Source organism: Eleutherodactylus coqui, chromosome 5 (assembly GCF_035609145.1).
Source record: "Eleutherodactylus coqui strain aEleCoq1 chromosome 5, aEleCoq1.hap1, whole genome shotgun sequence".
NCBI lineage: Eukaryota > Metazoa > Chordata > Amphibia > Anura > Eleutherodactylidae > Eleutherodactylus > Eleutherodactylus coqui.
The window spans coordinates 259,367,066-259,385,913 of NC_089841.1; the positions used below are offsets into that span (position 1 = coordinate 259,367,066).

General features: G+C 44.9%; 1 protein-coding gene across 1 annotated transcript in view; it reads left to right on the plus strand.

Annotated features, from left to right (window-relative positions):
* The window catches only part of COMP (cartilage oligomeric matrix protein), a 115,377-nt gene that overhangs the window by 60,076 nt on the left and 36,453 nt on the right, over positions 1-18,848 (plus strand). The window contains exons 6-8 of the mRNA XM_066604595.1: positions 11,591-11,659; positions 12,255-12,410; positions 14,599-14,703. Coding sequence (XP_066460692.1) covers positions 11,591-11,659; positions 12,255-12,410; positions 14,599-14,703 — 330 coding nt within the window. The remainder of the gene's footprint in view (positions 1-11,590; positions 11,660-12,254; positions 12,411-14,598; positions 14,704-18,848) is intronic.

Genomic DNA, 18,848 nt, shown 5'->3' on the forward strand with positions numbered 1-18,848 from the left:
CCGCTATTATTGTTTTTCATTCTCCTGTCCTAGTTTGTTGTTGACTCTCTCTGGGGGCTAGGCCTTACGCTCCCTACAAAGTTGTGAGTTATGGGATCAAAACCTGTCCAAAGTTCGGGGGGATGGGTAGGGTGGGAAGGGAGGGATTGGTTTGAGGTTGGCAAATGTGAACAGATTTTGGTCTACTCTGTAACTTTTACTGGTTGTTTCTGGCGCGACTCTCTCTTAAACGTAACTTGTGGGAACAATGTCCAGCTCTTTGACAATGGCTAGTATGTACTTAAAATTGGTCTCCTGGAACGTCAGGGGCCTAAATTCTAAAATCAAAAGAGCGCTGGTTTTTGACTTCCTCAAAACTCACTCCCCTCACATGATACTACTCCAAGAAACACACCTTAGAGGTTCGAGGACACTGGCGCTTAAGCGAGCAACTATAGGCGCAGCATACCATGCGACTTATTCAAACTATGCCCGAGGAGTCAGCATCCTGGTGGCTAAGTCAGCCCAGTTTGCTTTTCGTCAAATACATATAGACCCTGGGGGGCGCTACCTGATTCTACAGGGCACCTTTCACGGTCGCCTTCTCACGATAGTAACCATTTACCTACCGCCCCCCGCTAATATTGAAATACTCCATGAGGTGATGGCAAGAGTGGTCCTCCTTGAGGCGGCCCCAACAGTAATTATGGGAGACTTTAACCTGATTTTAGACCCAGTGCGGGACCGTCTCACTCCAGCTGCTTCCGCACGGGCTCGACTGCCTGGGTGGGCCGACTCCTATTTATTGCAAGAAATATGGTGTGCGCGGCACCCACATGACAGAGCGTACTCATGTCACACCCCGACCTATAATGCCTTCTCGCGTATAGATCTGTGTTTTGGCTCCCCAGACAGCCTCTCCATGGTCCGCAACATATCCTACCTGCCCAGAGGCATTTCAGATCACTCCCTCTCCAACTGGTTCTTGACCTTGGAGTTGAGGGCAGTCACCCTATGTGGAGACTGAGCCCACTATGGTTAGAACAAAGAGAAGTACATGAATATGTAGAACAAGAGGCTGAAATGTACTGGGAGGTTAATGAGGGAACGGCCCCGGAGTTGGTGGCATGGGACGCATTTAAAGCATTCACCAGGGGATCCTTTGCCTCGGCCATAGCCGAACACAGAAGGTCCCTGGGAGCCAGCCGCTTGGACCTGGAATGCCGCCTTGACTTAGCAGAGGCCAGACACATAGCAGATCCCTCCCCAGAAACTACTTCAACCCTAGGTGCCCTGTGACGGGAATATAAATTACTACTTATTGAATACACCAAGAAAAAACTTCTGTACTCCCGCCACCGGATCTTTGATCAGGGAGACAAGAACGGATACTTACTGGCCTACCTAGCTAGAGAGGATCAGACACTGCCGCCGATCACAGCAGTGCGAGATAGCTCGGGCACCCTACTAAACGATCCCAAACTAATTAATCAAGCATTCGCCCAATACTATAGGGACTTATACACCTCCAAACTGAGCTGCACTGATGCGCAGCTTCAGGCGTATCTAGATGACATTCCCTTCCCTCTGCTGAACCGAGACAGTGTGGCCCACCTGGATAGAGATCTGAGCATAGAAGAAATAACGGAAGCCATAAAGGCCCTTCCCAATAGGAAGTCACCGGGTGTGGATGGGCTCCCTGGGGAATGGTATAAGAAAAACGTGGAAACCCTGGCCCCACGACTTCTCACATTATATAATTCTATCCTGCAGGAGGGGGCGATAACGGACACAATGCGTAAAGCCCTAATAATAATTATCCCTAAAACCGGAAAAGACCCCACGGACTGCGGCTCATACCGCCCTATTTCCCTCCTTAATAATGACGTTAAAGTAATTGCAAAAATACTGGCGACGCGTATAAACTCAGTACTGAAAGAGATCATACACGCTGACCAGTCCGGCTTCATGCCTGGCAAAAGCACGGACATGAACCTGAGAAGGCTTTTTAACCACCTATCATACAAACATACTAACTGCGGGAAGCCCACTCTGGTATTTATAGATCAGGCAAAGGCCTTCGACTCAGTGGAGTGGAAGTACTTATGGGCGGTGATGCGGAGGTTCGGATTTGGGCCAACTTTTATTAAATGGATTGAGAATCTATACGACTCCCCAGTAGCCAACATCAAGACTAACATACATGTTTCTGCCCAGTTTTCCTTGAGCAGAGGCACAAGACAGGGCTGCCCTCTGTCCGCCGCCTTGTTTGCCCTAGCCATAGAGCCTCTAGCGATCCAAATCCGAACGTCACCAATAGTGAAAGGATTTAAACTAAACAACTACGAAGAGCGCATAGCGCTCTATGCAGATGACACCCTTCTTTTCCTTCAAGACCCGGAGGCCTCTCTTAACGCAGCGCTGGCCATATTCGGCGCATTTGGTACGCATTCAGGCATTAAGGTCAACTGGGACAAGACCCACTTACTGGCGGTGGACCCTGTGGCTGCTGAGCTTCCCCTGCCCACCCCGCTGAGCTGGACAACCCAGACCACCTACTTGGGTGTAAAGGTGACAGCAGAATTATCCACTTTCTACAACTCCAACCTGGTCCCTCTCCTGGGCTGGGCCGAGGAGGTGGCGACTCGCTGGGCTTCTCTCCCGCTTACCCTGGTGGGCAGAATAAACTTGCTAAAAATGAAACTGCTACCAAAATTTCTGTACATACTGCATAACTCCCCTACGTTAGTCCCCAAAAAATTCTTCACTATGCTCCGCGGGATTGTGTTACGTATACTGTGGAGGGGCACCACACGCAGGATCAGATTGGAGACTCTGTGCCTCCCGTCGAGCGGGGGAGGGTTAGCCCTACCACACTTCTATTACTACTATCTGGCTAGCCAGCTGGTGTATGCGGGGTGGTGGCTATCCTCGTCAGACTACAATCCGGCAGTGAGTCTGGAGCGGAGAATGGTGGAACCTGCTCAGAACCTACGGGGGCTGCTGCTGAGCGGCCCCTCATCTTCGACTGCTCCCCTGCCCACTCCCATGCTGGTAACATTGGAAATCTGGCATCGGGTCACAAGACTGTCCACTGAGGGGGAGACTGCGCGATCCCCACACACTCCTCTCTGGAATAACCCCAAACTGCCACACTTCCAGCGCCTCCCAGAGCCTGCCTTCTGGAGGCGTTGGGGCGTCAATGTCCTCTAGGATGTGGTCGGCGAGGGTACGCTCTGCACCTTTCTACAGCTACGAATAGCCCATGGCCTGCCTGAAAACTCCTACTTTAGATATTACCAGCTGCGAGAAGCGGCCAGGGCTCAGTTTGGAGGTCTGTCTATCCCACTATCCATGACACAGCTAGAGGGCCTGGCGCAGATGTGCAATCTTGTCAAACCGCTGTCGAGCTTCTACGCCCATATAGCGCAACATCTGGCCCCGCTGGGAGAGAGGGCTGTGCGGAGATGGGAGGGGGATATCCCTGACCTGACCGAAGGAAAGGATGAGGATATACTAGGTGGATCCGGTCCCCCCCTGGTTAGCGCGAGAGAAAAACTCATCCAAGTCAAGTTCCTACACCGTATATATTACACTCCTTCTAAATTGTGTACTATGGGGCTGCTCTCTACTGCAACGTGCCCACGATGCCTGGCTGCGGATGGGACGGTCATGCACGTGTTCTGGGAGTGTGCAGTCCTGCAGGACTACTGGAGAGACGTGCTTGTCTTCATGGAAACGCATCTGGGGGCACCGAGGATCATGCATCCTGGAACATGCCTATTTGGGCTTGTTGTAGACCTGCCGGTGGCCGCAGAAACACGTACACTGTACAAGTTGCTGCTTTTCTATGCCAAAAAAGTCATTTTACTTAACTGGAAGCACCCTGGGAGGCCGACCAGGAATGCATGGGTTCGGATGGTCAACGCCGAAATCCCGATGTACAAACTGACATACATGGCCAGGGGATGTCCTGAAAAGTTTGATAAGATTTGGGGTGGTTGGGTGAGTTGCTCTGCGACGGCGTAGGGAGAGCCTAGCTAGGTGATAGAGAGGGAGTGAGGGAGAGGGAAGGACACAATGAAGGTCATCTGTTCAACTTGTTCCCCAAGTTAAAACCCTATTCTTAGAACCTTTTTGTGTTTACACAATTTTCCTTAGAAGAGTCGTGCCAGGGGGTTGGGTTGGGGGGGGGAGGTTCCCTTTAAATTTCCTTTATTTCTTTTCTCATTTTTCTCTTTTCCTGGTTGATTATAGCTAATTCATTTCAAGGTTAAATTGTTGTTTAGTAACAATTGATAAAGTTTAAGTTAAAAAAAAAAGAAAAAGAAAAAAGCTCTAGCCAGGCACTATGTATCAAGAAGAAATGAGCGTGTATATACAGGTAACGCCAATTCTTATCCTGTTTTATCATGCAGTGTACTGCCCACTGAATCTGACACCTGTGGTGTCAGCTGCCTATGTTTGTATGTTGGTTAATCAACTTCTGGCTAAATAAAGTTCCTTTAAAAAAAAATAATAAGATTTCAGTTTCTTTTGCTGCTTTTAGTGGTCTATAGAAAACCCCTATCAGGATTTTGTTATTTTTTTCTCCCTGTATTTCTACCCACAGAGATTCCACATATTCATCTCCTGCACCTATATCTTCTCGTAGCCTCGGCATTAAGTACGATTTAACGTACAGACATACCCCTCCCCCTTTCTGGTTTCCACGGTCTCTTCTGAAGAGATTGTAGCCCCGTAAATTCACCACCCAATTGCACTTATTATCAAGCCATGTTTCCGTTATTCCTACTATATCATAATTTTCATCAGGCATTCTCGCTTCAAGCTCGCCCACTTTACTGATCAGACTTCTTGCATTCGTTGCCATACAATTTATATGGTTGTTGTTGTTTTTTATATTCATTGTGCTGCTAATGGTACTATTAGCTATTCTGTCAGTTCTAACTATACTAACCCCACCCCCTGCTCAACTCCCATTCATATTACTTGGTCCAGGGTCACTATCTACACTGTCTACCCCCCTGTTTCTCTTGGTGCCCCCCCCCCCCAGTCCCTAGTTCAAACATTGCTCCAGCCTTCTAGCCATCTTCTCCCCCAGCACAGCTGCACCCTCCCCATTAAGATGCAGCAGTGCTGGCTCTGTAATGGCATTCCCCTCATCTGCCAACTTTGCAAACTTGTAGTGAGGGTGAGGTTGTCCCTTTTTCCTTTTGAGTGGATTATATGATATTTTACTCAGTTTTGCAGTCGGCTCCATGGGCATGGTGTATCTTACGCTCAGAGCATAATGGCAAATGGCTTGGTTTTGGCTCTGATATGCATTGTGAGCTGTAGAACCTTATAGAGACAGGGGTGTGTATTTTAAAATTATGCCCAGGCAGCTGAATTTACCACAGGTGACTCCAATCAAATTGTAGAAAAGGCTCAAAGTTGATCAAGAGAAATGGGAGACCCCCAATTTCAAGTATCAAAGGGTCTGAATACTTATATCAATGCAAAATGTTAGTTTGTATTTTTTCAAATTATACAATGATTTCTAACATTCTGTTGTCACTGTCACATTGTGTTCCTGGGATCTGTAGTTCCATAGGTTTCCAGGAGCACACTGATGCAGTTGTGGTTGATCTGGCTGATGGTATGGAGTTCTCCAGCCTGCCAATCACCATCAGTCTGTGCACTTAAATACCAGCCCCTCATGCTAGAGGGGGCTGGTCATTTATACGTTTACATATCCAAACTTGCATGGTGTCCAGCGTATATGCACGTTTCCCTATCCCTATACTTTCCCTCCAGTCCCTATTTGGGTCTCTTTGTCATCTTGGGGTATTGAGTGCAGAATGATCAGGAAAATGTTTTTGTTAATTTGCACAAAGCCGCAACATATCAAAATGTAAAAAAAAATGTGAAAGCTTTCTGAATGCATTGTATATGTAAAAACTTAATAAACTTGGAGGAATATTTTCCAAATGCTTTACTATTTTGCATATTTGTATATTTGAAATACAAGTTAAGGGCCTTCAATATAAGCTAAAATATGAAGGGAAACCAGATTAATATTTTTTGTTCACATTTTTCCATTAGAAGACTGTACAATCAAACCTCTAGTTTCGTTGGTAATCCGTCTGAAATCAATCGGCCAAACTTGAAACCAATGAAACTGGAGGCAATTATTTCCATAGGAATCAATGTAAATCCAATTAATTTGTTCTAGACATTCCAAAAAACACCCCAAACCACATTTAAGAGATAATAAATATGGTCTTTAATGCCAAAAACAATAACAATAATAAAGGAATATAAAAGACTACTGTAAAGAATAAATGAACATTTATTGAACATTTTACTGTGTGTTATCTGTGCTGTTACATAGGACTGCAGGTGACATCTACAACATCATCTGTCCTTAGCGTTATCACTGTCTTCTCTGTGCTGTTACATAGGACTGCAGGTGGCATCATTTTCTGTCCTTAGCGTTCACACTGTGTTTAATCTGTGCGTTTACATAGGACTGCAGGTCACATCTATTACACCATCTGTCCTCAGCGTTATCACTGTGCTCTCAGTGCTGTTACATAGGACTGCGGGTGACATCATTATCTGTCCTCAGCGTTATCGCTGTATTTTATCTGTGGTGTTACATAGGACTGCAAATCACATCTACTACATCATCTGTCCTTAGCTTTATCACTGTGTTCTCTGTGGTGTTACATAGGACTAAAGGGGACATCATTATCTGTCTTCAGCGTCATCGCTGTGTGTTATCTGTGCTGTTACATAGGACTACAGGTGGCATCATTATCTGTCCTCAGCATCATCACTGTGTGTTATCTGTGGTGTTACATAGGACTGTAGGTCACATCTGGCAAATGAAGTTCAATGTTGAAAAATGTAAGGTTATGCACATGGGCAGGAGGAACGGATGTCACCAATATACACTAAATGGGGTACTGCTAGGGAAAAGTGAGATGGAAAAAGACCTGGGGGTACTAGTGGATTGTAGACTAAACTGGAGTAACCAATGCCAGTCAGCTGCTGCAAAAGCTAATAAAGTCTTGGGGTGTATTAAAAGTGGTATAGGGGCAAAGGATGAGAACATTATCCTCCCACTATATAAGGCACTTGTCAGGCCTCACATGGAATACTGCGCACAGTTCTGGACACCGGTGCTCGGGAAAGATGTTTCTGGTGGCCACATGTCTTTTCACCCGAGTACGGAAGTACTCGAAAATCGCGGTGCTCGATCGAGTAATTACTCGAAACGAGTATATTCGTTCATCTCTAGTAGTAATCTTACTGGCCTACAGAATAAAGTTATCATGGCATTTTGGTTGCAGTTTGTGAGTTGTAGACACAAGACGTACTGAAAGATGGTGGAATTTCGGGGTTTTTTTTTCATTTCACTCCACTTAGGGCTCCTTTCCACTGGTGATGGTGATATCGCTGCAAGAAAATCGCAACGCTGCAAAATCGCAAGCTTTTGCGTTGCGATGCGAGAATCTGTTTTGCCATGGCACTGTATGGCCGACAGAAAAATGCAAAACACTGAAACAATCCTCCTGCTGCGATTTTTTTAATCCTCACATCCCAGCTCGCCTTTAAACAACCCTAGTGGAAAGGTTGTCATAGAACAACCTCTGTGGGACTTTCTTGCGAGAGCTCGCACTCTCGCATCGCACTGAAAACGTGCAATTACCCCGCCAGTGGAAAGGAGCCCTTAGGGCTCCTGCACACTTGCGTTTGTTTCATACATTATAGCTACCTTTTTTTTCACGCCATTGTCAATGGGACTTTCTGATGTTAAAAACGCACCAACTTGCAAAGCGCTTTTAACATTACAAAGTCCCATTGACATTCGTGTGAAAAAAAGCCGCAATATCGCGCGAAAAAAAGGCAGCTATAACGCGTGAAAAAAACACAAGTGTGCAGGAGCCCTTCGAATTTTTTTTTAAGTTTTTCAGTAAATTATATGGTACACTAAATAGTACCCTTGAAAAATACAACTTGTCCTGCAAAAAACAACAAGCCCTCATTAAGCTACATCGATGGAGAAATAAAGGAGTTAAGATTTTTTAAAAAGTGGGAGGAAAAAACAAAAATGGAAAAAAAGGGCCGCCTTTTAGGATGCCTGATCTGTTGTCTGTTTATATTTAAGAGGTTTGGTCTGGAGTCTGTATTTATTGGAATGGTCTGGTCTGAGGTCTGTACTTGCTTAGCAGGTCAATGTTGAATAGAGATGAGCGAGCGTACTCGGATAAGCACTACTCGTCCGAGTAATGTGCTTCATCCGAGTATCTCTCCGCTCGTCCTGAAAGATTCGGGGCGCTCCGCTGCTGACAGGTGAGTCGCAGCGGGGAGCGGGGCAGAGCGGGCGGGAGAGAAGGAGAGAAAGATCTCCCCTCCGTTCCTCCCCGCTCTCCCCTGCAGCTCCCCGCTCCGCAGCGCGTCCCGAATCTTTCAGGACGAGCGGAGAGGTACTCGGATAATGCACATTACTCGGACGAGTAGTGCTTATCCGAGTACGTTTGCTCATCTCTAATGTTGAAGTCTGCATTGGTTTAAGGGGTCTGATCTGGGGGTCTCATTTAGAGGTTCTGGCCTGTTCTATGTTTAGGTCTGGTTTGTGATCTGCATTAGTTTAGGTGCTTTGATCAGGGGTATGCATTCATTTTGGGCTGTGATGAAAGGTGTCACTTGCAGTATTTCTGGTTCAAAATCCATAGATTTGAGAAAAGGTCCTATATAAATAGGTGGGATAAGAAAAAAGGTTTTGCAGTTCAAATGCCACTTGTCAGATTCTCCCTGATGCCCCTCTACACATGCACTGGCAGTTGGAAAAAATGGAAATGGGAAGAGTTTGTTATAATTGCTACTGAATTCCAGAAGCTTTAGATATGAACATCTTGGATAATAGTCTTATGTGACAGTTGTGTAACAAACGCATTGCGCTTCACCAGCCGATTTGTGCCATGAAACAACCCTGTGTCTCCACTAGATGTCAGAATACAGACAGTTTCTCACCGCACAAGCAGATCAAGGCTGATGTGAAGTAAATGTATGATGTGATTCGCTGAGGATTCTTATGTTTGACTCCTGTAAATTTGTCCCACGTGATGCAGCCCAGTTTTCAGTCCATTTAACCGGGGGCAGCACTTACTATATTTATTTTAGTACCATTATAGCCCCGCTCATAAACGATGTGCTTTTGTATACATAAGGGTGCGTTCACACGAGCGTAGGCGTATTTACGTTCGCACGAGCGCAGCGTATAATCGCCGGAAAGAACGTTTTTTGCCGATCACGACCAGAGCTAGAAAGCGTATTTTCGTTTGTTCCTACTTTTCAAACGGTCTTTTCGGCCATCGAATATTCGCCGGCACGTATTTCGGTCGCGTATGTCCGTTTTTCCGCCGGTTGCCGTTTTTACGCGCCGTAAAATCGCCCATGTGAACGAATACATTCGAAACCATTGCCTCAGATGGTCACGTATATACGTTTGGTCGCAAAAATGCGCCGTTTATGCGCTCGTGTGAACGCACCCTAAAGAGTATACTCACAATTCAAAGCAGCAGTCTAACTTTGCAAATATGTTGTTTTTTTAACTTACAGAAATAATAACATTTTTTGTTACTTGATTTAGCAGAAGTGACAAAAAAAAGTGCAGCTATATTGGTTATCATTTCTCAATTATCATCTTGGAACCTAAAGAGCTTGTCACCCACTTTTAACCCAATGAGCTCAGCTTCTGGGCTGGAAGTAGGGGACCCACTGAGTTCAGGGATGTAAGTCTTTACTGTCATTCCCCGGTGTCAGCGCTGCTAATCAGTCCACTCGTTATACAATTATTGCTGAGCTCTGTTATTGGCTGCAGCCCTTGTGATGACCCATAAACCAGGTGGGACTGCAGCTGTAAATACAAACCGGAGCGGGGAAACGAGCCCAGGCGCGGGAACGGGGAGAGGTGACTATATGCCCACTTATGTTACTGCATGGGGAAGGGGTTGTACTGAGTTATTACAATGCCTTTAAGGGCTCATGTCCACGGGCAAAATAAGAATTAAAATCCACAGCGGATTTTAACTCTTCTCCCGCGCGCTGATCCGCATCCCATAGGGATGCATTGACCACCCGCGGGTAGATAAATACCCGCGGATCGTCAATAAAAAGGATTTTAAAAAAAATGGAGCATGAAAAAATCTGGACCATGCTCCATTTTCATGCGGGTCTCCCGCGGGGACGGCTCCCGTGGGCTTCTATTGAAGCCTATGGAAGCCGTCCGGATCCGCGCGAGACAAAAATCATATTTTACTCACACTCTCCGGTTCTTCTCTTCGGCGCCGCGCCATCTTCTCTCAGTCGCGGCCGGATCTTTTTGCTTCGGCCCGGCGCATGCGCGGGGCACGTCACCGACGTCATCATGCACATTCGCCGAGCCGAAGAAAGAAGATCCGGCCGCGACGAGAGAAGATGACGCCGCCGCGAAGAGAAGAAACGGAGCGGATGGGAGGTGAGTTTATTCTCATTTATTCCCATTTTCAGCGCTCATGTCCGCGGGGCAGGAGGGACCCGCTGCAGATTCTACATGGAGAATCTGCAGCGGATCTGATTTTCCCCGTGGACATGAGGCCTAAGTCTTCTCAGTCTGCAAAAGTTCTAAAAAATAAAAATATACAAATTGGGTATGACTGGTGACAGAATACATTTACCGCATCCTTTATACTGCACAGAGTATGGCATGAAAATAAAACTGAAAAAACGATGGCAAAATTGTAGTCTTTACCACCCGATCTCCAAAAAATGTAAACTCGCACATTTATTATATGTACCCCAAAGTGATGGCATTAAGGATACTACTTGTCCCCCAAAAACAAGCTCTCATACATCTATGTTGATGGAACAATTAGAGAACTGAATTTCTAAGCAGTGAATTTGAGAACCACGCAGACCCATGAAATCATGTGTTTTCGCTGAGCAGCAGTCGCTACATGAAGCCGTGCCCTTAACCCTATTAGTAACGCTACCATAAGGCACATGGGGTTACTGAATATTATTGGGAGGCACATGGGGTCAATTAATTTAGCAACCCCATGTACCTCACACTATTTTGCCCCATTTGCTTTATGTTCATACACCCATTTGTCACACAATAGTACTAAACATGTTACAGTACTAAATAGCAGTAAAATGGTACTTAGCATGTATTAACATAGTGCAGAATGAGGTGTTTTTTGCAATAATTTTGCCAGAAATGGCATATTTGAAAATAATAACTGTAATCACGAATTGTGCAGCAAAAGATGTGTTTCACTTTATTAAAGGCGCTGTTTAGCCACTTTCCCCCTCCTGTTCAGACCTAAGAAAACGCTGCTGTACGCCATCCAAAGCTGAGCAAGTACTGTATGTGCCCTATAATTTACAAGTAAAGGACACGCAGAACTTGTGCAGTGCCCACCTTGGATGGAACATTGCCCAGATCACCACTCAGCTCAGCAGCTGCTAAGGATTAGAGGGAACATTGCTTGGAAGGCAGACTGGCTTCTATTTAATTCTTGGCAGTTTTTTAACCATTATGAAAGGTCCTAAGATTCTAATAATGTTCCTCTCTCAGGTGTGTCAGGATTTAGACGAGTGCGGAAACAATCCATGCCCTGCCAATACGGTCTGCACCAATACCAAGGTAAACCTGGAAAGTATTGTGCCATGTTGTGTAGCCTAACCCCTCCTCCCGTCATTGGAACATATACTGTACAGCGCTGTACAGTCAACAAGGTACTGACAATGCGTTGTGCTGGTAATTAGTAAGGTCTGCAAGTAAATTAATGATACATTTAAAGAGTAACTACACTTTCAACTAACTTTTGACATGTCATAGAGACATGTCAAAAGTATTGCTCAGAAGGGGTCCCACTGCTGAGACCCCTGCTGTTCACTAGAACGAGGGGGGGGGGGGCAGCACTCACCCATGCACTGTGTCCCCTCGGCTGTCTGCGCTGGTTTTCATCTTCTTCCAGCAGCTGAAGATGGCCTCATAGAGATGTATAGCACTTTCTATAGAACTTTGTCAGCTCTCCTCAGCTGCTGGAAGAAGCTGAAAGCAGAGAGGACAGCTAAGGGGGCACAGCGCTCATTCCAGTGAACGGCTGGGGTCTCAGCAGCAGGACTCCCAATGATCCTTTTGACATATCTCTATGGGTGGTGGTTGTGCCTGGGTTACTTTGTTGGTAAATATGTTTGACAACTTGTGAACATTTCTTTTGTATGGCTTTGGTTAGGGTTCATATAAATGTTCTACCTGCAAGTCTGCATCAGGAGGTGAAAGCCAAAGCTCTGCTTGTAAAACCGAAAGGAGGTGTCCAAATGGTGAAATTAGCAAATGCCATGAAAAGGCAGATTGCATTATGGAAAGCGACGGATCCATAGCATGTGTGGTAAGAATCTGCTTTTGACTTAATGAGAACCATTTTTACCCAACTGACAGGGGTAAAACTATAATGGCTGCAGTGGATGCCCTGAAGCCTTGGGCGCCTATAAGGTCTCTTCTCCATATAAACAAACCAGTGCTATAATGAAGCATTAGATTTGGGGGATCCGGTTATAGATTTTGCACTGGAGCCCGGCAGCTCCAAGTTGCTCCTCTGCTAACTGGATATGACTGTAGGAAGTAGATGCATTACTTATACGTGCACAATATTCAATGCACCGACGACACTTGTAATTGCAGGTAGCACACTGGGCATTACAGATGACGAGGCATCACTAGGTTTCCTAAGGAGTCTCATACATGAGTCCTTTACTAATTAATAGAATCCATGGACTAGGCCATTTAGTACTTGTCTGAATCCACCAATCACATGCAGATGATCTAATGTACAGATGCCAATGTAGCGACCCAAACCTAGGAGGTGTTAAGCAGTGAGGGAAAATGAGATGGTAGTCACGGTGGCTCTGCTGCTCCTACTGGCAGAGTGGAAAAATGCTGGTCTTAAGGTCTAACTACTATAGTGCTAAAAATATAGGCAGATATTCATGCCCGCAGTCTGCGAGGTCAGGCAGGGTAAGATGGTGATACCCCAGCGGGGCGCTACCTGTGGAGTTGGGTAGAGTAAGGTGTTGATTTGTCGTGACGCCAGTCTGTATATGGGTAGGGAGCCATTCCAGACAACAAATAATAAAATATAAAAAGTGGAGAACTAAACAAAAATGGGGTTAGAAGTTCTTGCTCCTGAATAGTTAAGTGTGGTGTCTCAGTGCAAGATGTCGATTATGGGAAGAGACTCCAGGCACCATACTTTGGATGAACAAATAATTTAACTCTTGAGAGAAAGAGAATTTGACGTTGCAGCGATGACACAGATTGCATTACATTCACTTGAATAGATGTAAACTTTGAATGACATTTTGTAGACATTGATTAACTTCTGAACTTTCCTCAGGGGATTGACACAAGACACTGCATTGGTAAATCTCCAGCTTTTCTCCCTGGATTTGGCTATTACTTTAAATATCAATTGCTGACTTGAGTCCTTTTCTCCCTTTTCCTCTTTCTATCTCTTCTGTTCTTGCTGACAATTCTGGCATTTTAGTACTCGCACTTAGAAGTCCAACTTCCCATTGCACTGACTGTGGTAGATGTTCTCCTTGTTCCTCCCCGATCACTATTTTAGGCTCGCCTGGGCTAGACTCCCTCCGGGCCTGGACTAGATTCTATTCAGCAGACTTTGTAAAGATGTTCGCCTTGTTCCTCCCTGGTCTCTATCTCTGGACTGTCTTCTCTCCTCCATCTCCAGGACTAGACTCACTAACCCGGCCCACTCTCTACCTTTAATACCTTTCCCCTCCACCAATCCTAAACTAGGGGAAATCTCTTTATCTAATCCCAGGCTAGCTAGGGATGACTGACAGACATGAGGAGTAGGCTACGGTGTATTCTCCAAAGTCATGCATGGTTAGGTAGTGGGAACACTAAAGATTAACACCTTATTGACCATTTAAAGTGATACACACCTAATTATACATATTTACAAATATACATACACATAATTATACATTTAAAGCTATATACACTAGATTACACAAAGTGGCTGTAACACTGCTTGTGGGATCCCAACTCTGGGGTACTACACCAAGGACCAAGAGGATGGGATATTTTAGATTTCAGCATGCCTGATCTTTTGTCCTCACAGGAAATAAGTCTGCCACAGGGGTCTGGCAGCTGCGTATCCCCTTTCCTCATTGAAATGAACATGCTTGATTGCCTTAGCTGATCTTGCATCTTTATGGTAGGAGATGGAGGTCGGACAGTTAATTTATGTGGTCTTTAGACCTCAGCAACTAAATACAGCCCAGCATGATATGTGCATCTTTCCACACAATGTAAAATCCAACAGGAAAGCGATTGTGAAGTGATAATGTAAACTTTATTTATACAAGTTCAGAAAGTCTTTAAGATTCCAAGCCATTACAGCTGCTCTGATACCCTAACTTAGTGTTACAGCTTTATTAATCTAGAAATAAGAGGCAGAAAATAGCATCCAATCAAAGTCTTGGTTGATAGAATTCTTTTCTTAAGCTTATTGTCTTATAAAGATTAATTTATGTATGAACAATTTTCTACAGTGTAAAGTTGGATGGGCCGGTAATGGATTGATGTGTGCAAAGGATACGGACATTGATGGATTCCCAGATGAAAAGCTTCGATGCTCTGATACAAGATGCAAAAAGGTGAGTTACAAAGAAATTATATAGACCTCCTACAATATTAGAGCTTAAAGGGGTTGTCCCGCGAAAGCAAGTGGGTCTATACACTTCTGTATGGCCATATTAATGCACTTTGTAATGTACATTGTGCATTAATTATGAGCCATACAGAAGTTATTCACTTACCTGTTCCGTTGCTAGCGTCCTCGTCTCCATGGTGCCGTCTAATTTTCAGCGTCTTAGCGCCAGATTAGACGCGCTTGCGCAGTCCGGTCTTCTGCTTTTCTGAATGGGGCCGCTCGTGCCGGAGAGCGGCTCCTTGTAGCTCCGCCCCGTCACGTGCCGATTCCAGCCAATCAGGAGGCTGGAATCGGCAATGGACCGCACAGAAGCCCTGCGGTCCACCGAGGGAGAAGATCCCGGCGGCCATCTTCAACCGGTAAGTAAGAGGTCACCGGAGCGCGGGGATTAAGGTAAGCGCTGTGCGTTTTTTTTTTTAAAGTCCCTGCATCGGGTTTGTCTCTATTTGAACAAGTCTCATCTTTATTAATACACAAATCTACTTTAAAAACTATTTTAAAAACCACGTAGAAGAGGAAGCAGAGCATTTTTCATTGTATATGTGGACAATAGCCCTCATCATAGCTTATATCTTTATATCCAGATTTATATGTTACATCCAAGTTGATAGAGATGTTACAGAAAAATGCACTGAATTACAGGAACTAATGGTATCCAAGAGAGAATCCTGCAGCAATCCCCGCCGCAACTCACCTGTCACCGGCGCCGGCCCCCGAATCTTTAGAGACGAGCGGGGAGATACTCTGCTAAGGCACTACTCACTCGAGTAATGTGCCATAGTGAGTATACTCGCTCATCTCTATTAATAACCCTTATTGTATCTGGGATAAACTATCGCAGATACAATACATGTGTTCCAGGTTGTGGGTAGGGCCCTTGTCTACTCGGATGTATATAGGAAGAATACAGCTGTTATCTCTGTCTTTCATGTAAGTTCATCCCATGCAAGGTGTTTAAATGGAGAATACACATACTGGTCAGTTTCTAAGAGCCAGGAGAATTTGCTCCATTCATTCACTATTTAGGAGACAAGCAAAAGATTTTGAAAGGCGGTTCACAAATTGGGGCTATTCAAAGGCATCTATACAGCGTGGCTACAAAAGGGCAAAAAGTGAGAAATGTGAGAACCTATTGATAACTAAATGACATAAGAAGGAAAACTTAGAACAGGGAAGATTCATTATAGGGTACAATTCGAGACGGGGGCAGAGGAGTCAGGCTTTGAGTGTTAGAAAATTTTGATGATGGATCATAAATATTTTTTTACCATATGATGTATAGATGTTCAGAAAATTTATGGGATGAACTGTGTCGTAGTTATTATCCAGGACCATCTCCGTGCAAGATATTTGGAAGCAAGGTGTCCAAATTGGGGTATAAACCCTGTGGTAATTGTATCGCCTGTGCAAATGTTGAGAACACTTGTACATTTTTTGATTTTGAATGCAGAAAGGAGTACTGAAAGGGAAATATAAGTAGACAAAAAAAAAATCATTGAAAGTGGCCATATAATTGCAAGAATAGTACTAAGCAGCAATCCCCCTCAATATAAGGAAGGTGTGTGAGTGGTTGTTCATCAGTACCTTCACCTGTGCAGTTGCTCCTCCATATAGCAGTCTGGCTGCCTGCATGTTAGCAATGTGCTATATTTACCTCCCCTTGTATTAGTATATCAATAAGTATATGGCCGCTTTCTGTGATCTTTTTTTCCTAAAGGAGTACCAGATTACACATACAACTAGTGTGTCATCAAGATGCACAGATCTTTACCTCTACTACATATAATGCACTGCTCTCTACCATCCCTAGATGTATCGTAAAGCTCTATACTAATAATACATGAGCCATACTGCTCTCTACCAGCACTACATGTACCATAAGTCTCTCTACCAGCACTATATGTATCATACAGCTCTCTACCAGTACTATATGTACCGTACGGCTCTCTACCAGTACTACATGTACCGTACGGCTCTCTGCCAGCACTACATGTACTGTATGGCTCTCTACCAGCACTACATGTACCGTACGGCTCTCTACCAGCACTACATGTACTGTATGGTTCTCTACCAGCACTACATGTACTGTACGGCTCTCTATTAGCTCTACATGTATCATACAGCTCTCTATCAGTACTACATGTAATGTACGGCTCTCTATCAGTACTACATGTACCAAACGGCTCTCTATCAGCACTACATGTACCGTACAGCTCTCTATCAGTACTACATGTAATGTATGGCTCTCTATCAGTACTACATGTACCAAACGGCTCTCTATCAGCACTACATGTACCGTACAGCTCTCTATCAGTACTACATGTACCAAACGGCTCTCTATCAGCACTACATGTACCGTACAGCTCTCTATCAGCACTACATGTATCGTACAGCTTTCTATCAGCACTACCTGTACCACACAGCTCTCTATCAGGGCTACATGTACCGTACGGCTCTCTATCAGCACTACATGTATACCGTACAGCTCTCTATCAGCACTACATGTACCGTACGGCTCTCTATCAGCACTACATGTACAGTACGGCTCTCTATCAGTGCTACATGTACCGTACGGCTCTCTATCAGCTCTAAATGTACCCCACAGCTCTCTATCAGCGCTACATGTACGGTAGGCTCTCTATCAGCTCTACATGTACGGTACGGCTCTCTATCAGCACTACATGTACCGTACGTCTCTCTATCAGCACTACATGTACCGTACGGCTCTCTATCAGCACTACATGTACGGTACGGCTCTCTATCAGCACTGCATGTACAGTACGGCTCTCTATCAGCACTACATGTATACCGTATGGCTCTCTATCAGCACTACATGTACGGTACGGCTCTCTATCAGCACTACATGTATACCGTATGGCTCTCTATCAGCACTACATGTACTGTACGTCTTTCTATCAGCACTACATGTACCGTACAGCTCTCTATCAGCACTACATGTATGGTACGGCTCTCTATCAGCACTACATGTACCGTACGTCTCTCTATCAGCACTACATGTACCGTACGGCTCTCTATCAGCACTACATGTACGGTACGGCTCTCTATCAGCACTGCATGTACAGTACGGCTCTCTATCAGCACTACATGTATACCGTATGGCTCTCTATCAGCACTACATGTACGGTACGGCTCTCTATCAGCACTACATGTACTGTACGTCTCTCTATCAGCACTACATGTACCGTACAGCTCTCTATCAGCACTACATGTATGGTACGGCTCTCTATCAGCACTACATGTACTGTACGTCTCTCTATCAGCACTACATGTACCGTACAGCTCTCTATCAGCACTACATGTATGGTACGGCTCTCTATCAGCACTACATGTACGGTACGGCTCTCTATCAGCACTACATGTATACTGTATGGCTCTCTATCAGCGCTACATGTACGGTACGGCTCTCTATCAGCTCTACATGTACGGTACGGCTCTCTATCAGCACTACATGTACCGTACGTCTCTCTATCAGCACTACATGTACCGTACGTCTCTCTATCAGCACTACATGTACCGTACGGCTCTCTATCAGCACTACATGTACGGTACGGCTCTCTATCAGCACTACATGTATACCGTATGGCTCTCTATCAGCGCTACATGTACGGTACGGCTCTCTATCAGCTCTACATGTACCGTACGTCTCTCTATCAGCACTACATGTACTGTACGTCTCTCTATCAGCACTACATGTACGGTACGGCTCTCTATCAGCACTACATGTATACCGTATGGCTCTCTATCAGCACTACATGTCCTTTCCTGATCTCTACATGTGATACCTATATTATGCTCTCTACCTACACAACATGTACTGTGCTGACATCTCCTTGTGCCAGAATAAGCCGATCCTTTAGACACCAAGTTAGCGCGACTTCGTTTGTTTGCTGTATATTTTGTGTAGCTGCTTGTCATCAACAAAGAAAGCTATTCACTATCTTTGCTCTTTTTGACATTTATATGCAAGAACTTCTGTGTTATTTATTTGTACTACTGCTTTTTCTCCATTCTTTACTTTTTTCTTATTTTTAGTTGACCTTTTGGTGATTTGGCAACTAGTTATTAGTT